The sequence below is a fragment of the Hippocampus zosterae genome, chromosome 6, assembly GCF_025434085.1.
Source record: "Hippocampus zosterae strain Florida chromosome 6, ASM2543408v3, whole genome shotgun sequence".
Lineage (NCBI taxonomy): Eukaryota > Metazoa > Chordata > Actinopteri > Syngnathiformes > Syngnathidae > Hippocampus > Hippocampus zosterae.
The window spans coordinates 20,570,902-20,591,365 of record NC_067456.1 but is presented as its reverse complement, the minus strand read 5'-3'; the positions used below and the strand labels follow the sequence as shown (position 1 = coordinate 20,591,365).

Below are 20,464 nucleotides of genomic sequence, written 5' to 3'. Positions count from 1 at the left end.
GAGATCTACAATTTGAGGACCTCCGATTTTGACTAAAAACAATACAGATCTGGCACAAGTTGGGTCTCACAGCACATTCCGTGCTTTTCACGCGTTTCGTCATAAAGGAAACGACCACCAAGGGAATGGGTTTGGCCACTATTTGAGTTTACAAGCAGGAGTGAAGCCTGGGGTAGAGCAGCAAGAGAGAGAGCCAAAGCAAACCTGTTAGCACTCCCCCATAACTCTTCACAGCCCTAGCAAGTGGGCAGTGTTGCAGCCCCTAGGACAAGGCTGCTGGGAAATACTTATTATGAACCTTTGGGAATACCACCCTCAAATGAGTCTCCATGCGTTAATCTCTCTCCATGTTCATGTCTGTGAACAAAGTACAATAGCACGTCTTGAAATGATCAAGAGGAAGAATGAGAATGATCTCACATTTACAGGGAGCTTTATGAATGGCCGTATTATCAAAGAAGATCCGCTAAAAAGTGCAAGCCATTATCCGTCCATTATCCATTAGCCATTAGCCACTTTATCCTCATGAGGTTCGCGGGCGAGCTGGAGCCTATCCCAGCCGTCTTTGGGCAGGAGGCGGGGGACACCCTGAACTGGTTGCCAGCCAATCAAAGGGCACACAGAGACAAACAACCATCCGTGTTCACAATCACACATAGGGATCATTTAAAGCGGTCATGTTTTTGGGACGTGTGAAGAAACCGGATTATGCAGAGAAACCCCACACAAGCACGGGGAGAATATGCAAACTCCACACAGGAAGACCGGAGCCAAATTTGAACCCATGAGCTCTGCATTGTGAGGTGGACGTGCTAACCAGTCGACCACCGTGCTGCCCACAAGCAATTATGCAGTCATTAATTAAAGTTATAGCAATTGATGATTCTGCAAATGTTACTATAAGTCATCCTCCTCTGCCTTCCAGTTTTTGACACCAAAGTGACTTGGTTGTATGAGGTAGGGTTGTGATGTTGCGCGTGATTATTGTGTGGCAATGACTGGAGTGTTGTCAAGGCTAACCACTTCCATGTTGTGTTTGCGAGTGCACGTATGTAGGTTTGGCTCATTTTAAGCCACAGTGAAAAGATTAGGCTTTTAAGCTTCAATTGCTGGAAATGTGTGTGCGTGTGTTGTTGGGGTGGGGTTGTGTTTACACACACACTTGTGCAGTGTACATTCCGACATATTGTGCATCTCAAGGTGAATGTCGTCGGTGTTGCGGATGGAATGGGGACCGCAATTGTGGAGTTCCACATTCCCCATAGGTCTCTAAATTACCTGTCATCTTGGCCATGATGCAAAGGTCATTGCACAATCATAGGGAGTCCATCCTAGTGTGGAGCTTGCAGAGTGCCAGCCCAGCCCACAAGATGACAGCATGTCACAACAGCCCCCGTCGCACTCCATGCTTATTAGACAAAAACTGTGTGAAGTCCACTACTACCCTTGTCTAAACACCTTAGCGAGAGAATCAAATGGATATTTGCTCTTGCGTGTTAATGTCAGTGTCACAAAAGGAGTTTTATCATGCAGAACCAAAAATAAACTTTGAGTTTTGACTGAAATGGCTTCTTGCTGTCAAAAATGTATTAAGCAAATACATAACCCTCTCCAGTCCATTTTTTGTTAAAATTACACTAACTCAAAAAGAAGCATGAATGTCACCAAGCACAATAATACAGCATTGTCATGGACCAATTATTAATATCATGATAAACTGGCTCCGATTTTCAGACTTAACCCTAGCCCCTATCCGGGTAGACCCCGAACTACACAGTCAGATAAACCATACCGGTAATTGTATTTTATCCATACAATTATTTTGGCATTAACACACTTACAGATACATGTTTCTCGCTGTGATACTGCAACCAAAGGCAACGGCCAAAAGAAAAAGGAAAAAAAATTCTAGTACTCATAGATCTAATGTCTAAAATCTCCTTGACGAGAAGGAAATACATCAGCATTTCAAAGTACGGCGCTGCACACTCGGCTGTCGCCACTGGCTTTTGTTTGTTTGATTGTTGCGTTACCGTGGAGTGACTGTGACGTGGGTCAGTGGTAAATGCTACAGCAATATACGGTCGTCTAGATGGTGAGAGACCCATGTGTCCCACTGCACGCACACACTTGAACCTGGAAGGATGCACACCCACGCAATCCACAGACAGCGATCGAGGGGAGATTTAATCATGGTGACATGCATCTCGGAGCAGCAGTGGCAAAATGGCGCTGGCTATGCCCATCTCTGGGTGCAAAGCGAGATGAGCAGTCAGCACACTGACACACATCTCGTCACCGCGTCAATTCAGATCAGCAATGCCTGTCAATCAAAGACCCGCTCTCACAAATGGCTGATGCCACTTCCACTCAGTCACAGGAGACACACCATTATTCCTTTGTGGCGTGATACCAATTCCAATGCGATGCAAACACGCGGTGCCATGATACCATGGCTGAATCTAGTTTACTTGTAACCTCCTTAGTCCTCGTGTCTCACTCCTCCGTTTACATATTAACTTCTCTCACCAAACATCCCACCGGAGAGTTGAGAAGAACAACAGTTGAGTGAGATAGGACAAATGTTTAAATGACACATCCGCTCTTGACGTCGTCTTTTCATGGAGACAGCAACCAAAGATGACATCATGGTCATTGACACGACTTATATGGATGGTCTCTGTGGCAGAATTTTTACCATCGCAACCACTTGATGCTTCAAGTAGAAATCGATTCAGTTCAAATCTGATCAACACTGTCTGTTACTCTTCACAACTCTGCATGTGCAGAGCTGATCATGAGTAGGCTTCCCCATCTTCTCACCAGCTGCCCCAAAACCCCTCGCACATAGCACATCTGCGGAGACTTGATTGTAAAGACACTGTACAGATATTAATGTTATGTGTGTATAAGACAGGAAGAGCTCTGACGCTGGAAGAGAGGGTAAAAGTGATCAAAATGAAAGACGGAGGAAACAAAATAAAAGACATTATCCAAGAAATTGATGTAAGTGAAAGTGAATGCTGATCGTAAATTTCGCAATTTCTTTCCCTTTTTTTCTTTCTACACTGACTATATGAAGTGTCAAATAAGTGTATGCTCATACATATGCACTATTGGAATAAAAATAAAGAGTACAGATACGTTTGTGTGTGTGTGTTTACATCTGAGATTAAATTTGCTACAGTGAAAACACCCCTGTTGTGAAAAATGTCTTGCTGCAAACATGATTTTGTTGCAGAGGAGTTTCACTGTAATTACAGATATTTATTACGTAAGGGACCATAAGCAAGTGTAATTCAGGAACGTGTGAGAAAAAAAAGTACTGGCCAAAAAAAAAAATACATAATCCGCAAAAAAAGCATTGTGAAATAAAATTAATCAAGGAACGAAAAGAACTAGAGTACCAGTTTAATTATGATTCAGCTGGTTCACAGTATTATGAAAATCTGATATGAAAAGTATATTTTTGCATTGAAACTTTCTTCCTCTATATTGATGAAAACACAACTGATCACGTTCAACCTGAGTTGTACTGCATTATCTGCTTCAAGCAAGAGAGGTTTCCAGGTACACCTTTCGAATTCAGAGGCTGCAGAAATGCTGCGATACTCTTGTAATAAAAACTCAAAATGCACCAAAGTCACCGCAAAGTCAACAGCGGCGACGAGACAAATGGAGGGAATAAAACAAATCTTTTCTTAATGTCTTTGGAGTTAAAAAAAGACAAAAAGTTGTCATTTTATTTGAGTGCAGACTTTCAAGTGTTTGACGCAGCAAATGACCTACACCTAGAGGAAAAGGCGTCTTTCATACGTATCTCGCTTGGCAAGATGCAAAGGAATGGGGGTGAGCTGAAACTGAGATAAAGGCGCAAACTGATGAGCTGAAAGAGAGTCGAGCGCAACGTATAGTAATGAGAACACCTGCACTCCATTTCATCTCTGGGAGAAGCATTAAACGGTGAAGTCTCGGCAAGGGCTAATTATAAAAAATAAAGTGTCCCCGTTACCTCGGCACCGTAGACCGTGAGCAAACCTCCCGACAGATGGGGTGTCACGGGTAACTGTGCCAGAGTGAGTCAAAGCCCACTGGAGTGGTCGGACCCTGGCAAGCACAGATCCATATCTCACCGACAGACACGTGTTGACACTGCTTCTCCAGATCTTCCTCGTACCAGTCAAGGTGAGGCGGCGTGACATGAGAGAGGAGGAAAAGGGGGCTTTGCAATGATGGATAACTCTCTCCATCCTCTTTTTTCCCTTGCGCTCGCTCTTACAAGCCTGGTGACTTTCCAGTGAGGCAATTATCATTGTGAATGCATAATAGCCTAATTAATTACAGGTGTCAGTGCTGCCTTTGTTTCAGCGAGGAGGAACATCATTCCAAAGATGCATGCGCCAAAGAGAACAGCACCACCGAACGATTCTTTGACTGCAACGACAACACAACGGAGACCATGCGTCTGCCAAACAATGGCCGTCGTATGTCGAGAGAAGAGACAAAATTGATGGGGTTGATAATTGCTTGATAAATATGTTATGGTCGAATGTACTGTAGTACTCTCAGACAAGCCAGGTTCTGTATCACACATCACACACCAGAAGTTCTCCGGTGACAGTCGCATCAACAATGGCAAACTTTCTTTTACGCGGCTTCACCGTCAAACACGGCATATCATTTGTCTTGTCAGATTTGCCGATTTTCATTCATTGTGGAGCAGGAGCGGCAGAAACAATTGCCAAGGAGAAGGAAAGAAAAAAATGGAGACACTATTACATTGCATGAAGAGTGTCTGCATGTACTGTTCAGTGTGTCTGTGTCTTTCAATTTGACGGGGGAGGGGGGAGTGGGGCTCATGGCGGTGTGTTGATTATCTCTCCACGCCTCCAGGCAGTGGGGGCTTGTTGTAGAGTACACTGAGTCTAATAAGAGCGGGCGCCACGGTCGTACGCAGCTCTGCCTGCTCCAACTGTGAGGAGAGTTTTACATAATTAATGACTGTTGATGTTTTCCAGGTAGTCGCCCGGCAAATTCACTTCGGAGTGGGCTGCCACTGTCACGGGCTCCAACGAGAATGAGCGACACAGGAACAGACATCTTACGTTTCAAACATGAGTAAGGCAATTTTGTGCAGTGTCCTCAAACATTACTGAGATGAGGCTACAGGGCCAATGATTTAACTTGCGTTAGAAAAAAAAGGTTTAGAAAGAGCTTTTCAGTGTCTGGGAGTCTACAGAGACTTCGCGCTTGATGTGATTTAAAACAGCTTCTTTAATGGTTCTTTTATGATTCTCTATGTTGTTAGAGACACAAAGAGCAAAGCGTTGTGTCTTTTCAAGATAACAGCTAACGCCTCCTGATGATCCCTCATGTCTGCATGAATCAAAATGTCGATCTTTATGTGTGAGCTTGGTGGTCTGGGTTTGGATGTTCCGGACGGCTGATCGTCTCGCTCAGCTTTGGGACCTGGCATATTGCTGGGAGGGAGTCCATATTTATACTGGAGCGTGTTAAATTAAACATTTAAACACAGCACCAAGGGAAGGCTATTTTTTACTGCTCTTAGCCCACTACTCATTATTAATTTGCAATAACCTTTAAGGCTTTTTGATGTCATGCATATTTTACAGAAATATATCATGCCCAGGCAGGCTGGATGTCATTGACAGGTCAGAGTGCGAGCAAAATGGGATCTCATCCGATTTTATGAGACCAGGTGGGCAAGATGGATCATCTCTTCAATGTGTGTATTCACTTCAACCCACGTGATTTTTGAAGAAAAGTAAATTTTGTCTTCTATTGGTGACTTGCAGGTTCCTGGTTCGGTCCCCATCTTGATGTGCACAACCCTGAAATCCGAACACTCGTGCTTCCTTTGCGATCCGTGTACTTCATATTCTGAATGATCAGAATGAGCTGATGTCTGTTCAGTGAAAATAATTCTTTTAAAAAGTGTTTCGTTTTACCATCCGTCCATCCAATTTCTATAGTCCTCATTAGGGACGTGGGTGTGCTGGAGCCAATCTCAATGGCGCAGGTCACTGAACCCGTAGTCATCCACCCGCGGGGCACATATCGACAATTATATACTTAGATTCACACCTTCTGGCAATTTAGAGTCATCAAATAACCTAGCATGCTTGTTATCATGTATGCATGTTTTAGGAATTTGGCAGAAAGCCAAGCGCAGAGCGCTCATGCAAACTCCACACAGGAAGGCCTACGTAAAGATTTGAACGTGACGTCTCAGAACGTTGAGGCAGATGCGCTAACCAGATTGTGCTTACCGCTTGTTTTAGATGGACTAGAGTCGTGGTTCTCAACTTGAGTTCGATCGAACCACAAGGGTTCGATGGAACCTCTGCCATGAAGGCTAACAAATACCCGACTCAACATGTCAATTAGTTATGACACGCCCGCTTGTCCACCACCGGCTGTAGATTACATTGCTTGTCTAAGCGGTCAGACGAATATTTACAACATGGATTCACATGCATCACGGGAAGTGATGGGACTCAGTATCCTATCTGCATGATTTGTCATGCCAGGTTGAGCAACTCAAAACTGAAGGAACACTTCTGGAATCATATTTTAGTTTTTCACAAAAGAAGGGTTCGGTGAATGTACATGTGAACTGGTTGGGTTCGGTACATTTAACCATGTTCAGAACCACTGGGCTAGACTAAAGGAGTACATTTGAGTTCAGTGGGAGGGAATCGAGGGACATGGGGATACCCCATACTCAGTCTCCTTATTCCTCTCTGAGAGTGCTGGCCAAGTCCCATCTTGATATGCAGTCTGCTGGGAGGCCTTCTGTGGCTGCTGGATGGCGGCCTAAAGCTCACGTCCACTGGTGCCAACACGCCACTAAGGCTGTAAAACAAATGAGCTCTGTTTGGTTAATGGACAAAGATTGACCTCCGCTGCCAGGCATTCACTGGCATGATTGTAATGACCAGCCTTCATGGTAACGATAGAAAGTGACAGATGTGAAGGGCCATTTCAATTTGACTTATGGGTGAATGCATTTTGCTGAGGCGATACAATACAAAGTTGTACAATTTGGAATTGGAATTGGAATTGGGCCGCCATTTTAGGGGAGTTTGAATGCCATCATGCATCGCGTTACGTAAGACAAACAAGACTTTATTGTAGCTCGGGAGACTTCAGTTCATCAAACACTTGGTCTTTTTTCCCTAATTCGGCCATCTAGTACAATGAGTACAGTATAGACTCACACACACATATACAAATCTACAACAACGTTGCAACTTGTTTGTGCAGTCACAATTGAAAGTGTGTTGAGAGGTGCGTACAGCTCCCAATACGCCCAATACACCGTTACTATCAATGTCTGCAAACAGAAAGCAAGCATAGTAGGAAATAAGGATTAGTACTGGCTCTTTTCTTAACCTTGTAACCATGGACACACCATTGTAACTTTGTTTGATGATTTTTGTTGTTGATGTTTTCAAAGCTTGTCACTATTCCATCTTAATGAAATGAATAAAATTGCACTCCGCAGTGTCTGTGCACCTTCCTGCGCAACCACAGAAAGTGTACAATATTTCCTGTTCAGAAGCTGAAATTTGGAGCATTTGGAAATTTTTGAATCCAAAAAGGTATTTGAATGATTAATCGATGATCAAAAATAATGATGGATTAATTTGATCATCGACACAATGTAAAAATGCAATGCCGTTTTTTAATTTATTTTTTAATGCAATGCTGCCACCATAGTGAAGAACACTTTTTGAAGCTCTAAACCAGGCATGTCCAAAGTCCGGCCCGCGGGCCGGTCGAATTTCATCCGGCCCTCGGCCCCCTGTCATAAAATCAGTGCCGTCTGGCCCGCAGGTTGGGCGCAATGGAACACGTGTTGCATTGACTGAGGTCTTGTCGACTGGTGAGTGATGTTTCATAGAGTACTGCTTCCCTCTAGTGGCTAAATGAGTAATAGCATTCACTAAATGAGTAATAGCATTTAGACACTAGAGGGCATCACTCACGAGTTAACAAGACATCACTCCGTGTTTATATTGACTGATATGTCATATTTCAAATTCCTGTTTCAAATGAACCAAAAGAAATTCTTAAGATTGTTGAAATTAAAATAAAAATGGAAATGTGAAACAGACTGGCTTACTAAAATTTGTTGAACAATATTGTTGTTCAATGTAAAGAATGTCAGCCAAGGTCGGCCCCCCGACATTTTACCACATAAAATCTGGCCCCCTTGGCAAAAAGTTTGGACACCCCTGCTCTAAACTAATACAAGGCAGCTTTAGAAACAAATTTTCCGCCAGCTTCATATATAGGATCTGACTTTATCTATTGGCTGCTGATGGTTATGTAACCCACCATATGCATAGAGTGCAGGACAATTCTATGAGGGTTATAAATAAAGAAATCTGACGCACTGCTGCAGCCACTGTGGTTTGGGCAATGTCTCACATGGGATGTCATGGTTCTGCAGTGCTAGCCACTGTGCTATTTAAGGCTCTGCCTCGTTAGAACATCCGCTGAAGAAAGTTGAAAAAAAAATTAACAAACGACTTCATTTAGACAGCAAAGGAGAATGTTCATCCAGGTACATGGCATTACAGCTCCAAACCCATTAGCAATTTTAAGGTGAAGCACACACACGCCAAAAGTGTGTCGAGGTTGGACGACACGCGACTGCACATACAAGTGTGGATGCGTGTATGAGAGAAGAGGCCAGAAAAAGCACATATTCATGCATGACTGCCTTGGCTGACCAAAGGGATTGTGTGATTTTGTGTGCATGCTGGCAGACGCCCTCGAACAACACAGTCGCTGGCTGATTTAGTTTGGGAATAGCGGCCTGTCCTTCAGGTGAATGGGCAGAGATGGGTCTCAATATTAGATGTAATAAAGCAAGCCCATCGTTGGATCTCATTGCACCTTCAGCTGTCCTTCATATGTCACCTAGTGGGAGACACATGCTCATCAAAACTGTATATATAAACACACACACACACACACACACACACACACACACACACACACACACACAGAGACAGACAGACAGACAGACAGACAGACAGACAGACAGACAGACAGACAGACAGACAGACAGACAGACTTTGATTTTTTATTACCCATTATTGATGAATACGTAACAGACAATCAGAAAAGTGAAGGTTTGTTTTTTATGAATTTTGAAGGCAAAATTTGTCCTCCAATTCTGATATGACCCATAGGTGGTGCTAACCTCAAATTTCACAATGACAATAATCACCCATTGATAGACTCAAAGTAACAAGATGCAATGTTGTGACCCCCTCCTGGTCCTGTTTGGCTGCAGTTGACATTTTCCCTTTTTCCGCTAACTGTTAGCATTCAAACCAGATGACTTGAGCCCTTTAGCTTGCAAGCACCGCCACCCCTCTCCACACTGGGCCCTTTAGATTAAGAGCCACAGCCCTCCTGCCAAATCCAGTGAGACCCAATTACAGGGACTTCAGCGAGCACAGATGTAAAGTAACTGATTTAATTGAGGATGTGTTTGACACTCTCCCCAGGCCACCATGGCCACTTTATGGCTCTGAAAAAAAAACAGCACAGCAGTGGCACTCATAACACACGTTTCTGACTAAAGCAAAGCATACTCTGATCAGTGGGTTTGGATCTTAAAAGTGTACGGTGTGATTTAGGACATCATATGTCCAGTGTAAAATCAGAATTAAAAACAAGCGGATGTCTTAGAAATGTCCAAGTAAAACTTCTGTGATGAGTATGTAAGTGGAGGGTTTTTTTTAGGGGGGGGGGGGGCTCTTGCAGGATCTAGTTATGGTAGAGACACGTGTTAATTAGAATTGCACTTATATTATATTAGAAGAGACCCAAACTGTCAGGTCAAATTATATTTTAAGAATCGGGCCTAAAGAAGGCGCACGTGACATTTGAAGCTGTTATCTTCTCAAGCATAAATGCTCCCTAGGTAGGTTGGCCTTCTTCAGGCTGTTTTTATTGCAATTCCCAGTTTCTTTATTATTCAGGATATAAAATTCAACAAGCATCATCTCCAAAGAGCTTCGACTCACAGAGGAGCAACAGCAAAATCTGACAAATATATTACAGTATGCAAGACCTACCTTCACGGCTTAATAAACACAATTTGAAAGAAGAACAAAAGTTCAGAGACTCAGCCAGTAGCAGGTATAAGTTTTTCCTTGCATTATTTAAGATGGGCTCCATCATTTTATCAATTCATCGATCACCCACAAGAAAGAAGAAAATGAAAAAATAATGAGGCAGATGAATGTGGTGCAAAAACATAGATGTGTGCAATTAAATTATCTATCCTGGAGAGAGGAGAAACATAGCAGTGTTTTCTCAAACAAAAAGAGAAAGTGAGCAGTTAATTTCACTCGCTGCATATTTTTAATTACCAGATCAATCATAACTACATACTCCAGCTCAACAGAAACAAAAAAAAAATTGCAAAAAAAAAGTCTCAATGAAAGACAATAGATTTGCTTTAAAGTCGCTCTATTCAAGTCTAAATAAAAAATTTGGTTAATTTTATCAGGGCTTTCTTCCAAAAGTTTGGAGATGTAATTTGTTATGTTGAGATTTCACTTAGAATGAAAACTTGATTGCACAGATGCAAGTGAAATACAGACATTCTGAGGTTGCGGCTATGTGTGTGTGTGTGTGGGAGGGGGCGGGGGGGGTCACCACAGATGAACAGAGGGATTTACATCCCTTTATGAGGAGTTACGCATCCCTTGACATAAACTGACAAGCGTAGGGCTAAGTGTCCGTGCCCGCTTCAGTGGCAAAGCAAATCTCAAAACATCAGCTTTCCTCATATTCTACTTTGAAATCAGACAACAACGCTGAAAAAATGGCGCATCCGTTCTCCTGTTTTGTCTTTCATCCTCGGATGAGCTTCTCCTGTTTTTAAGAGTGTTAATGTTTATTTCTTCTGGCTTGTCAGTGCCAAACACCGAGCCACCCATTTCACACATTTTTAGTGGGTAATTTGACTGCACTCTTGCCAACAGGGGAGAGCGGGGAACGGTGCAAGTGGCTTGTGCCTTTACCCGAATGGCGGCTCTCTCGTGGCTCGCAGCGAGTATTCGACCGTGATCGGCGGAGGTGAGCTCCGGCTATAGAGTGCCTCTGAGTTTCGTTCCTGTCTGACGTCTGCAGGTGTTTGGTGAGAGGTCAGAAGGGGGGAAACGTGATTGCATGTCTCTTCAGGTGAGATCAGTTTAGGGAAGCAGATGTAAAAGAAGTCAGAGAGCCAATCGGAGCAGGGCAGCCGGTGCGATGCATGCGTCCATCCTCAAACATGGCTAACATTTGCACAGCAGCGGCAGTCAGGCGTGACGTCTCCAGGCTCTCAGGTTTGTGCTGTCAGGACGGTAGAAATTAAACCTGGCACTGCGGAGCAGAATGTGCTGAAACTCATCAATTCCACATGGCTTGAGAGCCAAATGTCTATTTATAACACCTGCCCTTCTTTACCTGGTGTACATCCATGGCTCTAAACAGGCATCCATAATGATGAACACACCAAACTGGGACGCTTTGAGGTGGCATCACACACACACACACGCACGCACGCACGCACGCACACACACACACACACACACACACACACACACCATCAGATCACAGCTCCACAGAGCGGGATAAGACAATACTGGCAAAGCTGATGTAAAGGTTGAGAAATCTTCGCACAACCCCCACCTCCAGTCGAATGACAACAATCAGTCACCACAGGTGCTAAAATAATAAACTATGACTTTTCACAGCTAAAGAAAAATCTGTGGCATCAGTCTGTCAGATGGATTATACAAAACGTTGGCTTCACTTGCTTTTCACCCAACTTTCAGCAGTGCTGCAGTGGCTGGCAATGAAGCCACTCGATTTCGGGGTTCTCCTATATCTGTAGCATGGTAAAAAATAATTTGAGGGTTTTCCTCAAAAGTGTTATGAATAAATAAATAAATTGAGATCAAATGTATACTTCAATTATAAAGTGAAATAAGAAATACTGTTTACGGTACCACTACGAAACAGGAAGGAAAGGAACGTGTCAACTTTGTCAACTCAATACTTTTTTTCTCCCTGCGCTCGTGTGATTTTGCTCCCCCATTCCAGAAACATGCATGTTAGGTTAACTGAAGACTCCAAATCACCCGTAGGTGTGAATGTGACCAGGAATGGTTGTCTCACTGTCGTGTGACTGGCTGGCAACCAGTCCAGGCTGTACATTGCACCTCCCCCAAAGTCGGCTGGGAAAACCTCTACCTCACTCGCTACTCTAATGAGGACAAGTGAGGTCGAAAACAGATGCACGGACATTTTGTCACAAGAATTAACCACAATATTGATGGGTTTTTGGTTAAAAATTTTGATGATAACTACTGCATGCGTACGTGTCTGTGTGGCTTCTCAGCCATTAACTCTTTGCAAGTGTGTGTGCATTTGTTTCAACAAAATCTCTTGAATAAATAAGAAGCATTAAGTTTGGGGGCAAGTAGCTTTCAGTACAAGTTAATAACAGATGAAGACATTCACCCTCTGGAGAAGATGTAAATGGCTCAAGGAAGGTATTACCTAAAGTCCAATTACCCTCCTCTGCTCGCCCCCACCCCTTCTCTCTTCCTCTCCATAGTCCTTTCTATGAAGAGGGCGCTAGTGATAAAGCTGGAGCAGAGAGACGATGGTTTACATGGCCCAGGAGCCCATTATGTTGGCAACAATAGGCTGGAGGCCGGGACATGCTTTGATTACGTAATGAGCTGAAGAACCTGCAAGTGGCTTCCTGCTCATTGAGGATGAGACAGTCGATCAAGACACAAGCATTCGCTATACCTGGTCAGCTCAGTATGCAGCCTACCAATCTTAGCCTGAGGGGGGAATAGGAGGGGTGGTATAAATGTCCCTTATAGGGATAGGATATGACATGGATAAAAACATAAGAGGAGCATTAACTCACCGATCTGGTTTAGTGGTGCAAAAATGTGGCATTAAAAAGCTGGCAAATTCAGTGAAACGGCTGCTTTGAAATGGATTCTGATGCTCACTCATCCCGACCCCACCTTCCCAAGTTAGCCATCCACTTGAGCAATCTGTAGCTAATAACCACAATATTTAGCCCATAATGAAGATCTGTCTTCATTGAGCTGGAAAAGCTGGTGCATCGCCAAGCATTTTACCTAACGGCGCAGTCCCTCATCTATGAAAGTGCCATAGAGCCCCTCAGACAATTAGGCACGGAAAAGCTTTATGACCGTTGGACTCACTCGGTGAGCGCCGCTCTCACCGCCAGCATCGCCGGGAGCGCTGGGTTGTGCAGAAAGGTAATTACGGAGACGCTCATAATGATAGAGGAAGCTTGCGTCATAACACCCACAGCCTTTTATCATAGCACTGTAATTAATTATCATTCCTCTACACTTGGATTCATTCCGCTGTTCATAACGTATTCATACATTCAAGAGAAATGATCATTTCCTTCAGGAATTAATCAAAAAGAAGGAAGGACCAACACCATTTGATCATTCATGGAGCACCATGAATGATCAAAGATGGTGTTTGTCTACCTCAGCGCACCGCACGGTGGGGCAGGCTCAGGGCAATGCAATACAGTTCTCTGAAACACTTTCCGACATCAAGACTCAGGTCAGGTCAATAATCTGCACTCTCCATAACAGGAATCATCCATCATCTATCCATTTTCTACCTTGCTCATCCTGGTCCGGGTCATGGCGAAGCTGCCGCCTTTCCCAGGTGTGCACCCGCAACTGATCATCAGGCCATTGCGTCCCTGATGCACAAGGCAAGTTTACACAGCCATGTATTCACATGGCAATGGCATTTTGGTCTTTGACAATGCAAACGTTTGAAAACAGGTCTCAAACTGTAAGTTTTGGAAAATGACAGCATGACTATTTCCATGTGTGAGGGGCCGTGGCTCACAACATACATACAAGGCTCGGATGTCACAAACGGCGCACAATAAACCGCGAGGTGCGCAGAATACAGTGGTACCTTGTCTTGTGAGCTTGTTTTAGACCGTGAAAAAGCTAGTCATTCAATTCACTCGTATATCAAAAATAGATTGAAATGAATTGAAAAGCCATTCATCTGTTTCAGGTTCCCAACACCACCAGCACAATTGAAGAAATATAACACTGCGTACAATACATCATGTAGACAAATAAACTGGTTTCATAAAGTATAACTAAGCAGAGTCCATCACTGACGGACACTTGTTTTGCTGACAATTGGAAACTTTAAGAAAAAGAAAAGAAAAAAAAGAACGCCCTCCTGGAAATGGGTTTTCGATTATGTTATTGTAAGAAGAAGAAGAAGAAGAAGAAAAACCTTTATTAGTCTCACAATGGAGAAATTCCCGATTCACAGCAGCAAAGTTATGAAAGTAAGAAGTAGAACAACAAAATATAGGAGCTGCTGGAAAGGCAGCCACTCTCGCGGTGCCATTTTGAAGTCAAATTAACAAAAATAACACAACACAACACATAAGACATAGACAGTCGTGCAATCTTCACCAATTTTCTGCATACACTTTGTTGTCTGAAGCAGTTCTAGATGAAAGAGGAGAGGATCAAAGTGTCCTTTCTCCAGTGGATCAGAGACGTCATGCTGAAAATGTGCACGCGTCTGCTACAAGCTAAGTTTTGAAAGCAAACACAAAGCTGTAGCATCCATTGACGAAAAGAGATTAGTTCACTTCTCCTGTCCCACGTAATCCGCTTCAAACTCCAAGCCGCGACTCCCAGCTCCAAATCCGCATCGGCACTCCGCGCCAACGCTCCTTTCTTCTCATCGTCGGCTCCTCAAGACCTCCATCCATCCAGCCGCAGACCGTTCAACAGCACCGATCTCAACGCTGAACAAAGCGGGGCTGTGAAAAATGCTGCCCATTACAGGCGCAAGACACAAGCGCCCCGGGACTGTCCAGCAACGACAGTCAAATGGCGCCGACATTCCTCCAGTCAAAAACAGTGCTGGTATACCCATGCTGCCGAGAAGGCGCAACCACCAAGCACAGAGTCTCCTCCTTGATGAATGTCGTGGCCAAAAAATGCTGAAAAAGGTCCACATCAAGTCCACACGACGTAACAACAAACACAAAGTGACAAAAGAAACACAAGAACAACAAAAAAAGCAAGGCTCATGAGAGCACTTGCTGACGGCTGCCTACTCGGGCGCCATCTTGACTTCAAAGACATAAATATTACCAACCGGATGAAGTACCGACGGACCTCTAAGTTGCCACTGACGGACAACACGCCGCACCTGTCTCACATTTTTTCTGTGAGACTGAATGCAAGATTGGTTCTATTTGTATCTGAAAACGCTTTGTGCTTCCTATGCAGTAGGTGACGGTATGCACCAAATAACTGCAATATGCCAATGAACCAACAACAAGAAGAAGAAGGGGAAAAGGCGACAACGAGCACTTTATAGAGAGGAGTAGAAGTGTAAGCCTTTTCGATTGGATTTTAACTTTGGCCACAATGCGGAACGAAATTCTGGTTAAGATAAGCCCTTTTAATCTTGAAATTAAAACTTTTTGGTGTTATAGAAGTTAAATCAGCTGCAGTCAGGCACCATCGTGCACCTGCAATAGTTAACATTCAATACATCGGCAAATGAGTGTATGTGAAATGTGTGTGTATTTATATACATACATTGGTATGTGTGTGCGTGCGTGTGTGCGTGTGTGCGTGTGTGTGTGTGTGTGTGTGTTTGTGTGTGTGCGTGTGTGTGTGTGTGCGTGTGTGTAAAGCTCATTCACCGAATTATGTAAATACACTGACATATAGTGCATTCCATTCACCATTTCAATTACTTTATTTTTTCCATCTGTGACGTGTTTTTCTTTTTCTTTTTTGTGGGGGCGGGAGGGACTGACGGACTGCCGACAGATATTCTGGGGGACAGTGCACGACAGTTCAGTTGCGTTTGGTCGCTTTGCTCTGTGGCTATGAATAATCCCCCAATTATATTATGACTATCACATATTTGGACAGCACTGTCATGTAGATTTTCGGCAATGCTTCAGCACAATGCATACATTTATTACATGCACGTAGGGTATGCATAGCGCGAATGGTTGTTTGTCTATATGTGCCCTGTGATTGGCTGGCAACCAATTCAGGGGGTTCCCTGCTTACTGTCCGAAGACAGCTGGGCTCCAACACATCCGTGACCCTTGTGAGGATAAGAAGATTACAAAATGGATAGATGAAAGTTTTGTTTTTTTTGGGTGCACTTTCTTAGCACTGCGATTCTCCCATTCAGACTTTTGAAACACCCACCATGTATAACCAGGAAATATGTGCACAACCACCAAAAAGCCATGACTGCATTTGGAAATGCTCCTCACAGGTGGAGGTGAAAAAAAGTCATTTTAAATGAGACAATGTCAACATTAGTTCATTCTTGTAATGTAGTAGCCGGTGAACGTATATGGGACAGGTGTGCCCTCCCCCACGTTTACACGTCATGCAGGAATCAGCCTAGTCGGCTGGTAACAGTCATCATCTGCTGTCAGCGTCTGTGAAATGATTCAAAAGATGAAATATGATGTTTTGCCTTCAAAGGGCGCTAGACCACGGGTCGGAATCTATGGCTCGCGAGCCAGGTGTGGTTCTTTTGATGATTACATCTGGCTCGCAGATAAAACAAAAAATTGTCGCTTGTTTAATCCATCCATCAATTTTTCACTGCTCATGCAGTTGACTGCAGGAGCTATTTTCATTGGATGATACCGGCCTATGTTGTCCGTTGGTGGGGAAACAGGTAAACGCCCGCTTTTGAATCCGCCGGATCAGTCATTAGCTCAAAGCTAATCCTTCGACGAATAAAATGGCTAAAAGAAAAAAAAGATGACGAGTATGGTACAGTTCAGGACGAATGGACCGAAGGATTCGCCTTTGTGGAGAGAACAGGTTCTGCGGTGTGTCTAATTTGCAATGACAAAATACCATCGATGAAATGAATGTAAAACGGCATTTTGACACGCCCCATGCTACGTTCACATCAAAATATCCTACGGGACACAGCAGAAAGGAAGCATGCAAGCTACTGAGCAGGGTGCAAGATAGCCAGCAGCAACTCCGCGTATGGACCTGACGGGCTGACTATAATTCTGCTAGTTTTGCTGGATTTTTTTGCAAGGAATGGAAAAACATTCACATTAATGGTGAGTATTATCGCAAAATTATTTACATTCACAGGCTTATTATACTGACATTTTGTTGAATTCATTTTTAAAATACAGTTTATATATATGAAGACACACTTCATTCTTCATCAATTAGAATGATCAAACCTATGGTAAACAATCGCTAGACTCAATATGATTAGGATGTCTGCTGACCGGTGTGTTTTTCCCCACTGTTGTCTGACAAAGTCTAACAGCACTAAAATGTCTGAAACAAAGTTTGGCTTAGCTATTTTTCCTTTTTCCAACCACAACCTTAACTTGGACATAGAAGTCACTTAGAAAAGTTGTTAAGTGGCTCTTGTGGAACACAAACAACAACAAAACACGGGAAAACGTTGTTCCCCTCCCACCACGAGTCATTCCCCAATCCCGGGGGAAGAAATGGCACAGTTAGACTCATCAACAGGTGTCCACCAACCCCCACCACTGGTCGCAGAGTTTTAATTGGGCTTTGAGTTTATTTATTTATTTTTTTTAATGGTTACTCAGCTCGAGTGTACCTTGCTGGTAGATAATGAGGGCCAATAATGATTCCTGAGCTTGAGGGGTTAATGGTATGTAACCAATAGATTTGCTAATTACATGTTACAAACTATTTTTCAGACTCTCCATCTGCACAACCCTCACAGTGAGCTCAAAATTACTCTGCATAGATTATCACTATAAAGCAAGTCCGTAATGACGGGTTCATATACATATTTCTTAGCGTGCCGAACACCATCAACGGGAACAGGGGGAAAATGAAACACTTGTTAATGTGGAGGTGATATTCACATTGTTGGCATCCCAGAAAGAAACACATAAAGTAATCAAAATCAACATATGAGAAACGTGTGATTGTTCTGTTTCTACTCCTAACAAAGGCGTTTTCTGAGGAGCGTTTACACTCTAAAGCGAGAGTGAGGTGTAAATTGCATTGAGAAGCCAACACGTTCTTGGTGAGTCTCGGGTGAGAAAGTTCTTTGTGCGTTCAGACAGAAAGTTGTCAATATCAAGGCGTCCAGCAGGCTCAACTCTCCCCGCCATCAGTTAGTTGGGGAATACAGTAATCGCGCGGCCGTCAAATGCATGCAGAAGACAAGAGAGACAAGCACCGTGTACTCTTCTTTTCCGTAAATTTTTATTAAACTTACCTTAATTATAAAACCGTGTTCATTATAAATCCAAAAACGCCGGCCTCTGAGGGCCCTGTGGATTAATAAGGACAGCGGTGTATTTTAAGCCGTAAACTCAGCTCCTCACTGTCCTTAATCTCCTTCCTACTTCACAAGGCCAAATTAACACCTCTCCTCAGCTCTGACGGGACCTCATTAGCCAACTTCCAGGGAAAGAAAGAACAGCAGAACGAAAAGAGGAGAAAAAGGAGGGAAGCGACCAATGACAGTCACCAGCTCTGGGATTAACCCTTTCTCCTCCTCCACAGAACTCCGCAGAAAAACTAGGTCGGGTTTCTAATCAGTCGCCTGGTTAGCGATAATTAGATGGCGAGATTGGACGAGAGCAGAGAGAGAAAGTGGGTGGGGAACACTGAAATGAATAAGAAAAGAGAGAAACCTGTCATGTCGCAAACACTTCAAAGGGGCTGACTTTTCCGTTAGAAGTGGCATGATGAGGGTCCAAGTACCACGAGGCGTTCCTCTGGGCCTCCCAAACTGGGATGCATTGAAGGCTGGAGGGTGTAGAAGCCGGGACCCAGTTCTAGATTCGTTTTCGCAAACACTCCAGGACTTTTATGTCCTGCACCACCTGTATGGTACAGCTGCGGGGGAGCATCAGCCTGTCCCAAAGCACAGAGCCAAACAAGCCATCCAGCTCCACCCTGTCGACGTACTCTGCCCCTGCAGCAGCAGGTCGAGGTCCCTGGGCTCATGCTGAGGTCGCAGACTACCGCTGGGTAAAGTTCACAAGCTTCTGCAAGCTGTTTTGACATTCCCCACTACGGTCAAAGTGTATCAGACAAAACGAGAGGATTCTATTATTATGGTAGCGGAGAAGCTTATGACGCCTCACAATCAAAAGAACAGCTGAAGCTGTCTCTGTCTGAATAGAAGACAGTGGAAGTTAAACGGGAGGTAGAATAAATAAAATAAAATAAATAAAAAGGTGAGGGTGTGCGGGGGAATCGCGGCTTATTATCAGTCTATTTTATCTACTATGGAACACCACTGGGCTCCCAGTTGTCAGATATCAATGGTGCTTAAATTAATCCTATGGGTTCCCGTTTGCACAATAAAGATATGGAAGGCAGCTTCTGATATTTGTGCAACTTTACAATTGGGGTAATTGAATTAGCGCACAAATCAGCCACCATTGCGGCAAACTGTATTGAACGTGGTAGCTGTTGCCGGGGAACCTGGCTGCTCGGACAGAACCAATTATAAAGAATTCAAAAGAAGCTGCCAATAATCACTTCCCAGAGAGTTGAACGATCCACGCAGAATGCTGTCATGTTTACCGTTGATGCGGGGGTTCAGGTGAGTAACCAGCAGGAGTTTGCAGGGTAGAGAAACACTGGAAACATATTTGTGGTATCATTTCCATAAGTGTCTGCTTTGCGGACCATAACGCAGCACGCAAATGTGATTTATGACCTTGGTTTAATGGTTGGAGCAGAGACACGGTAGGTATCAGATGACTTTTTCAATATGGCACCGTGAGACAGGGGGCACAGTGAATGCACCATCACAACAGGAAATGAGGGCTTGTCTCGGGAAGAAAATATGAGAAGCAAGATATCTGATCATCTAATGGCAGATAGATGCTACTTTACTTTGACAGAAAAGGCATCAGTCAATAAGCACCCAATGAGCAGGAACATGAAAAGTATGGCATGGATTTCTCCATCCTATCTATTAAATCACTTCATCTAGAGAGAAGCACAGTGGTCTCGGCGCTGACGGCATTCAGTGGAGATTTTCCAGAAAAAAGGGGAAAAAAAACGTGCATTTTTTGGGGGAAAATCTTTACAACTGTTTTATGAAATGGTTTGACTCACCTGGGCTTGGAAACTCTTGAGAACTGGTGCCACCATCGCCCGGACTTCCTATGAGCAGAGATAAATGGAAGACTTTGCATCATAGTTTCTTGGTTGTTCTCTATATTTGCCCTCACGACATTACGCGTGGTGTGTGTCTTTGTGGCTAAAGCTGCAGGATTTCTGCAGACATGTTTCAAAAGTGGGGCTTTCTAGTAGCTTGCGTTAAAAGCTCAGGATCCAGA

The 20,464-nt window shown here is 43.7% G+C and overlaps 1 protein-coding gene across 2 annotated transcripts in view; it reads right to left on the bottom strand.

Moving 5' to 3' along the window:
- The window catches only part of cux2b (cut-like homeobox 2b), a 103,445-nt gene that overhangs the window by 41,866 nt on the left and 41,115 nt on the right, over positions 1-20,464 (bottom strand). For both annotated transcript variants that reach the window (XM_052068149.1, XM_052068150.1), the window contains exon 3: positions 20,241-20,288. In XM_052068149.1, coding sequence (XP_051924109.1) covers positions 20,241-20,288 — 48 coding nt within the window. The remainder of the gene's footprint in view (positions 1-20,240; positions 20,289-20,464) is intronic.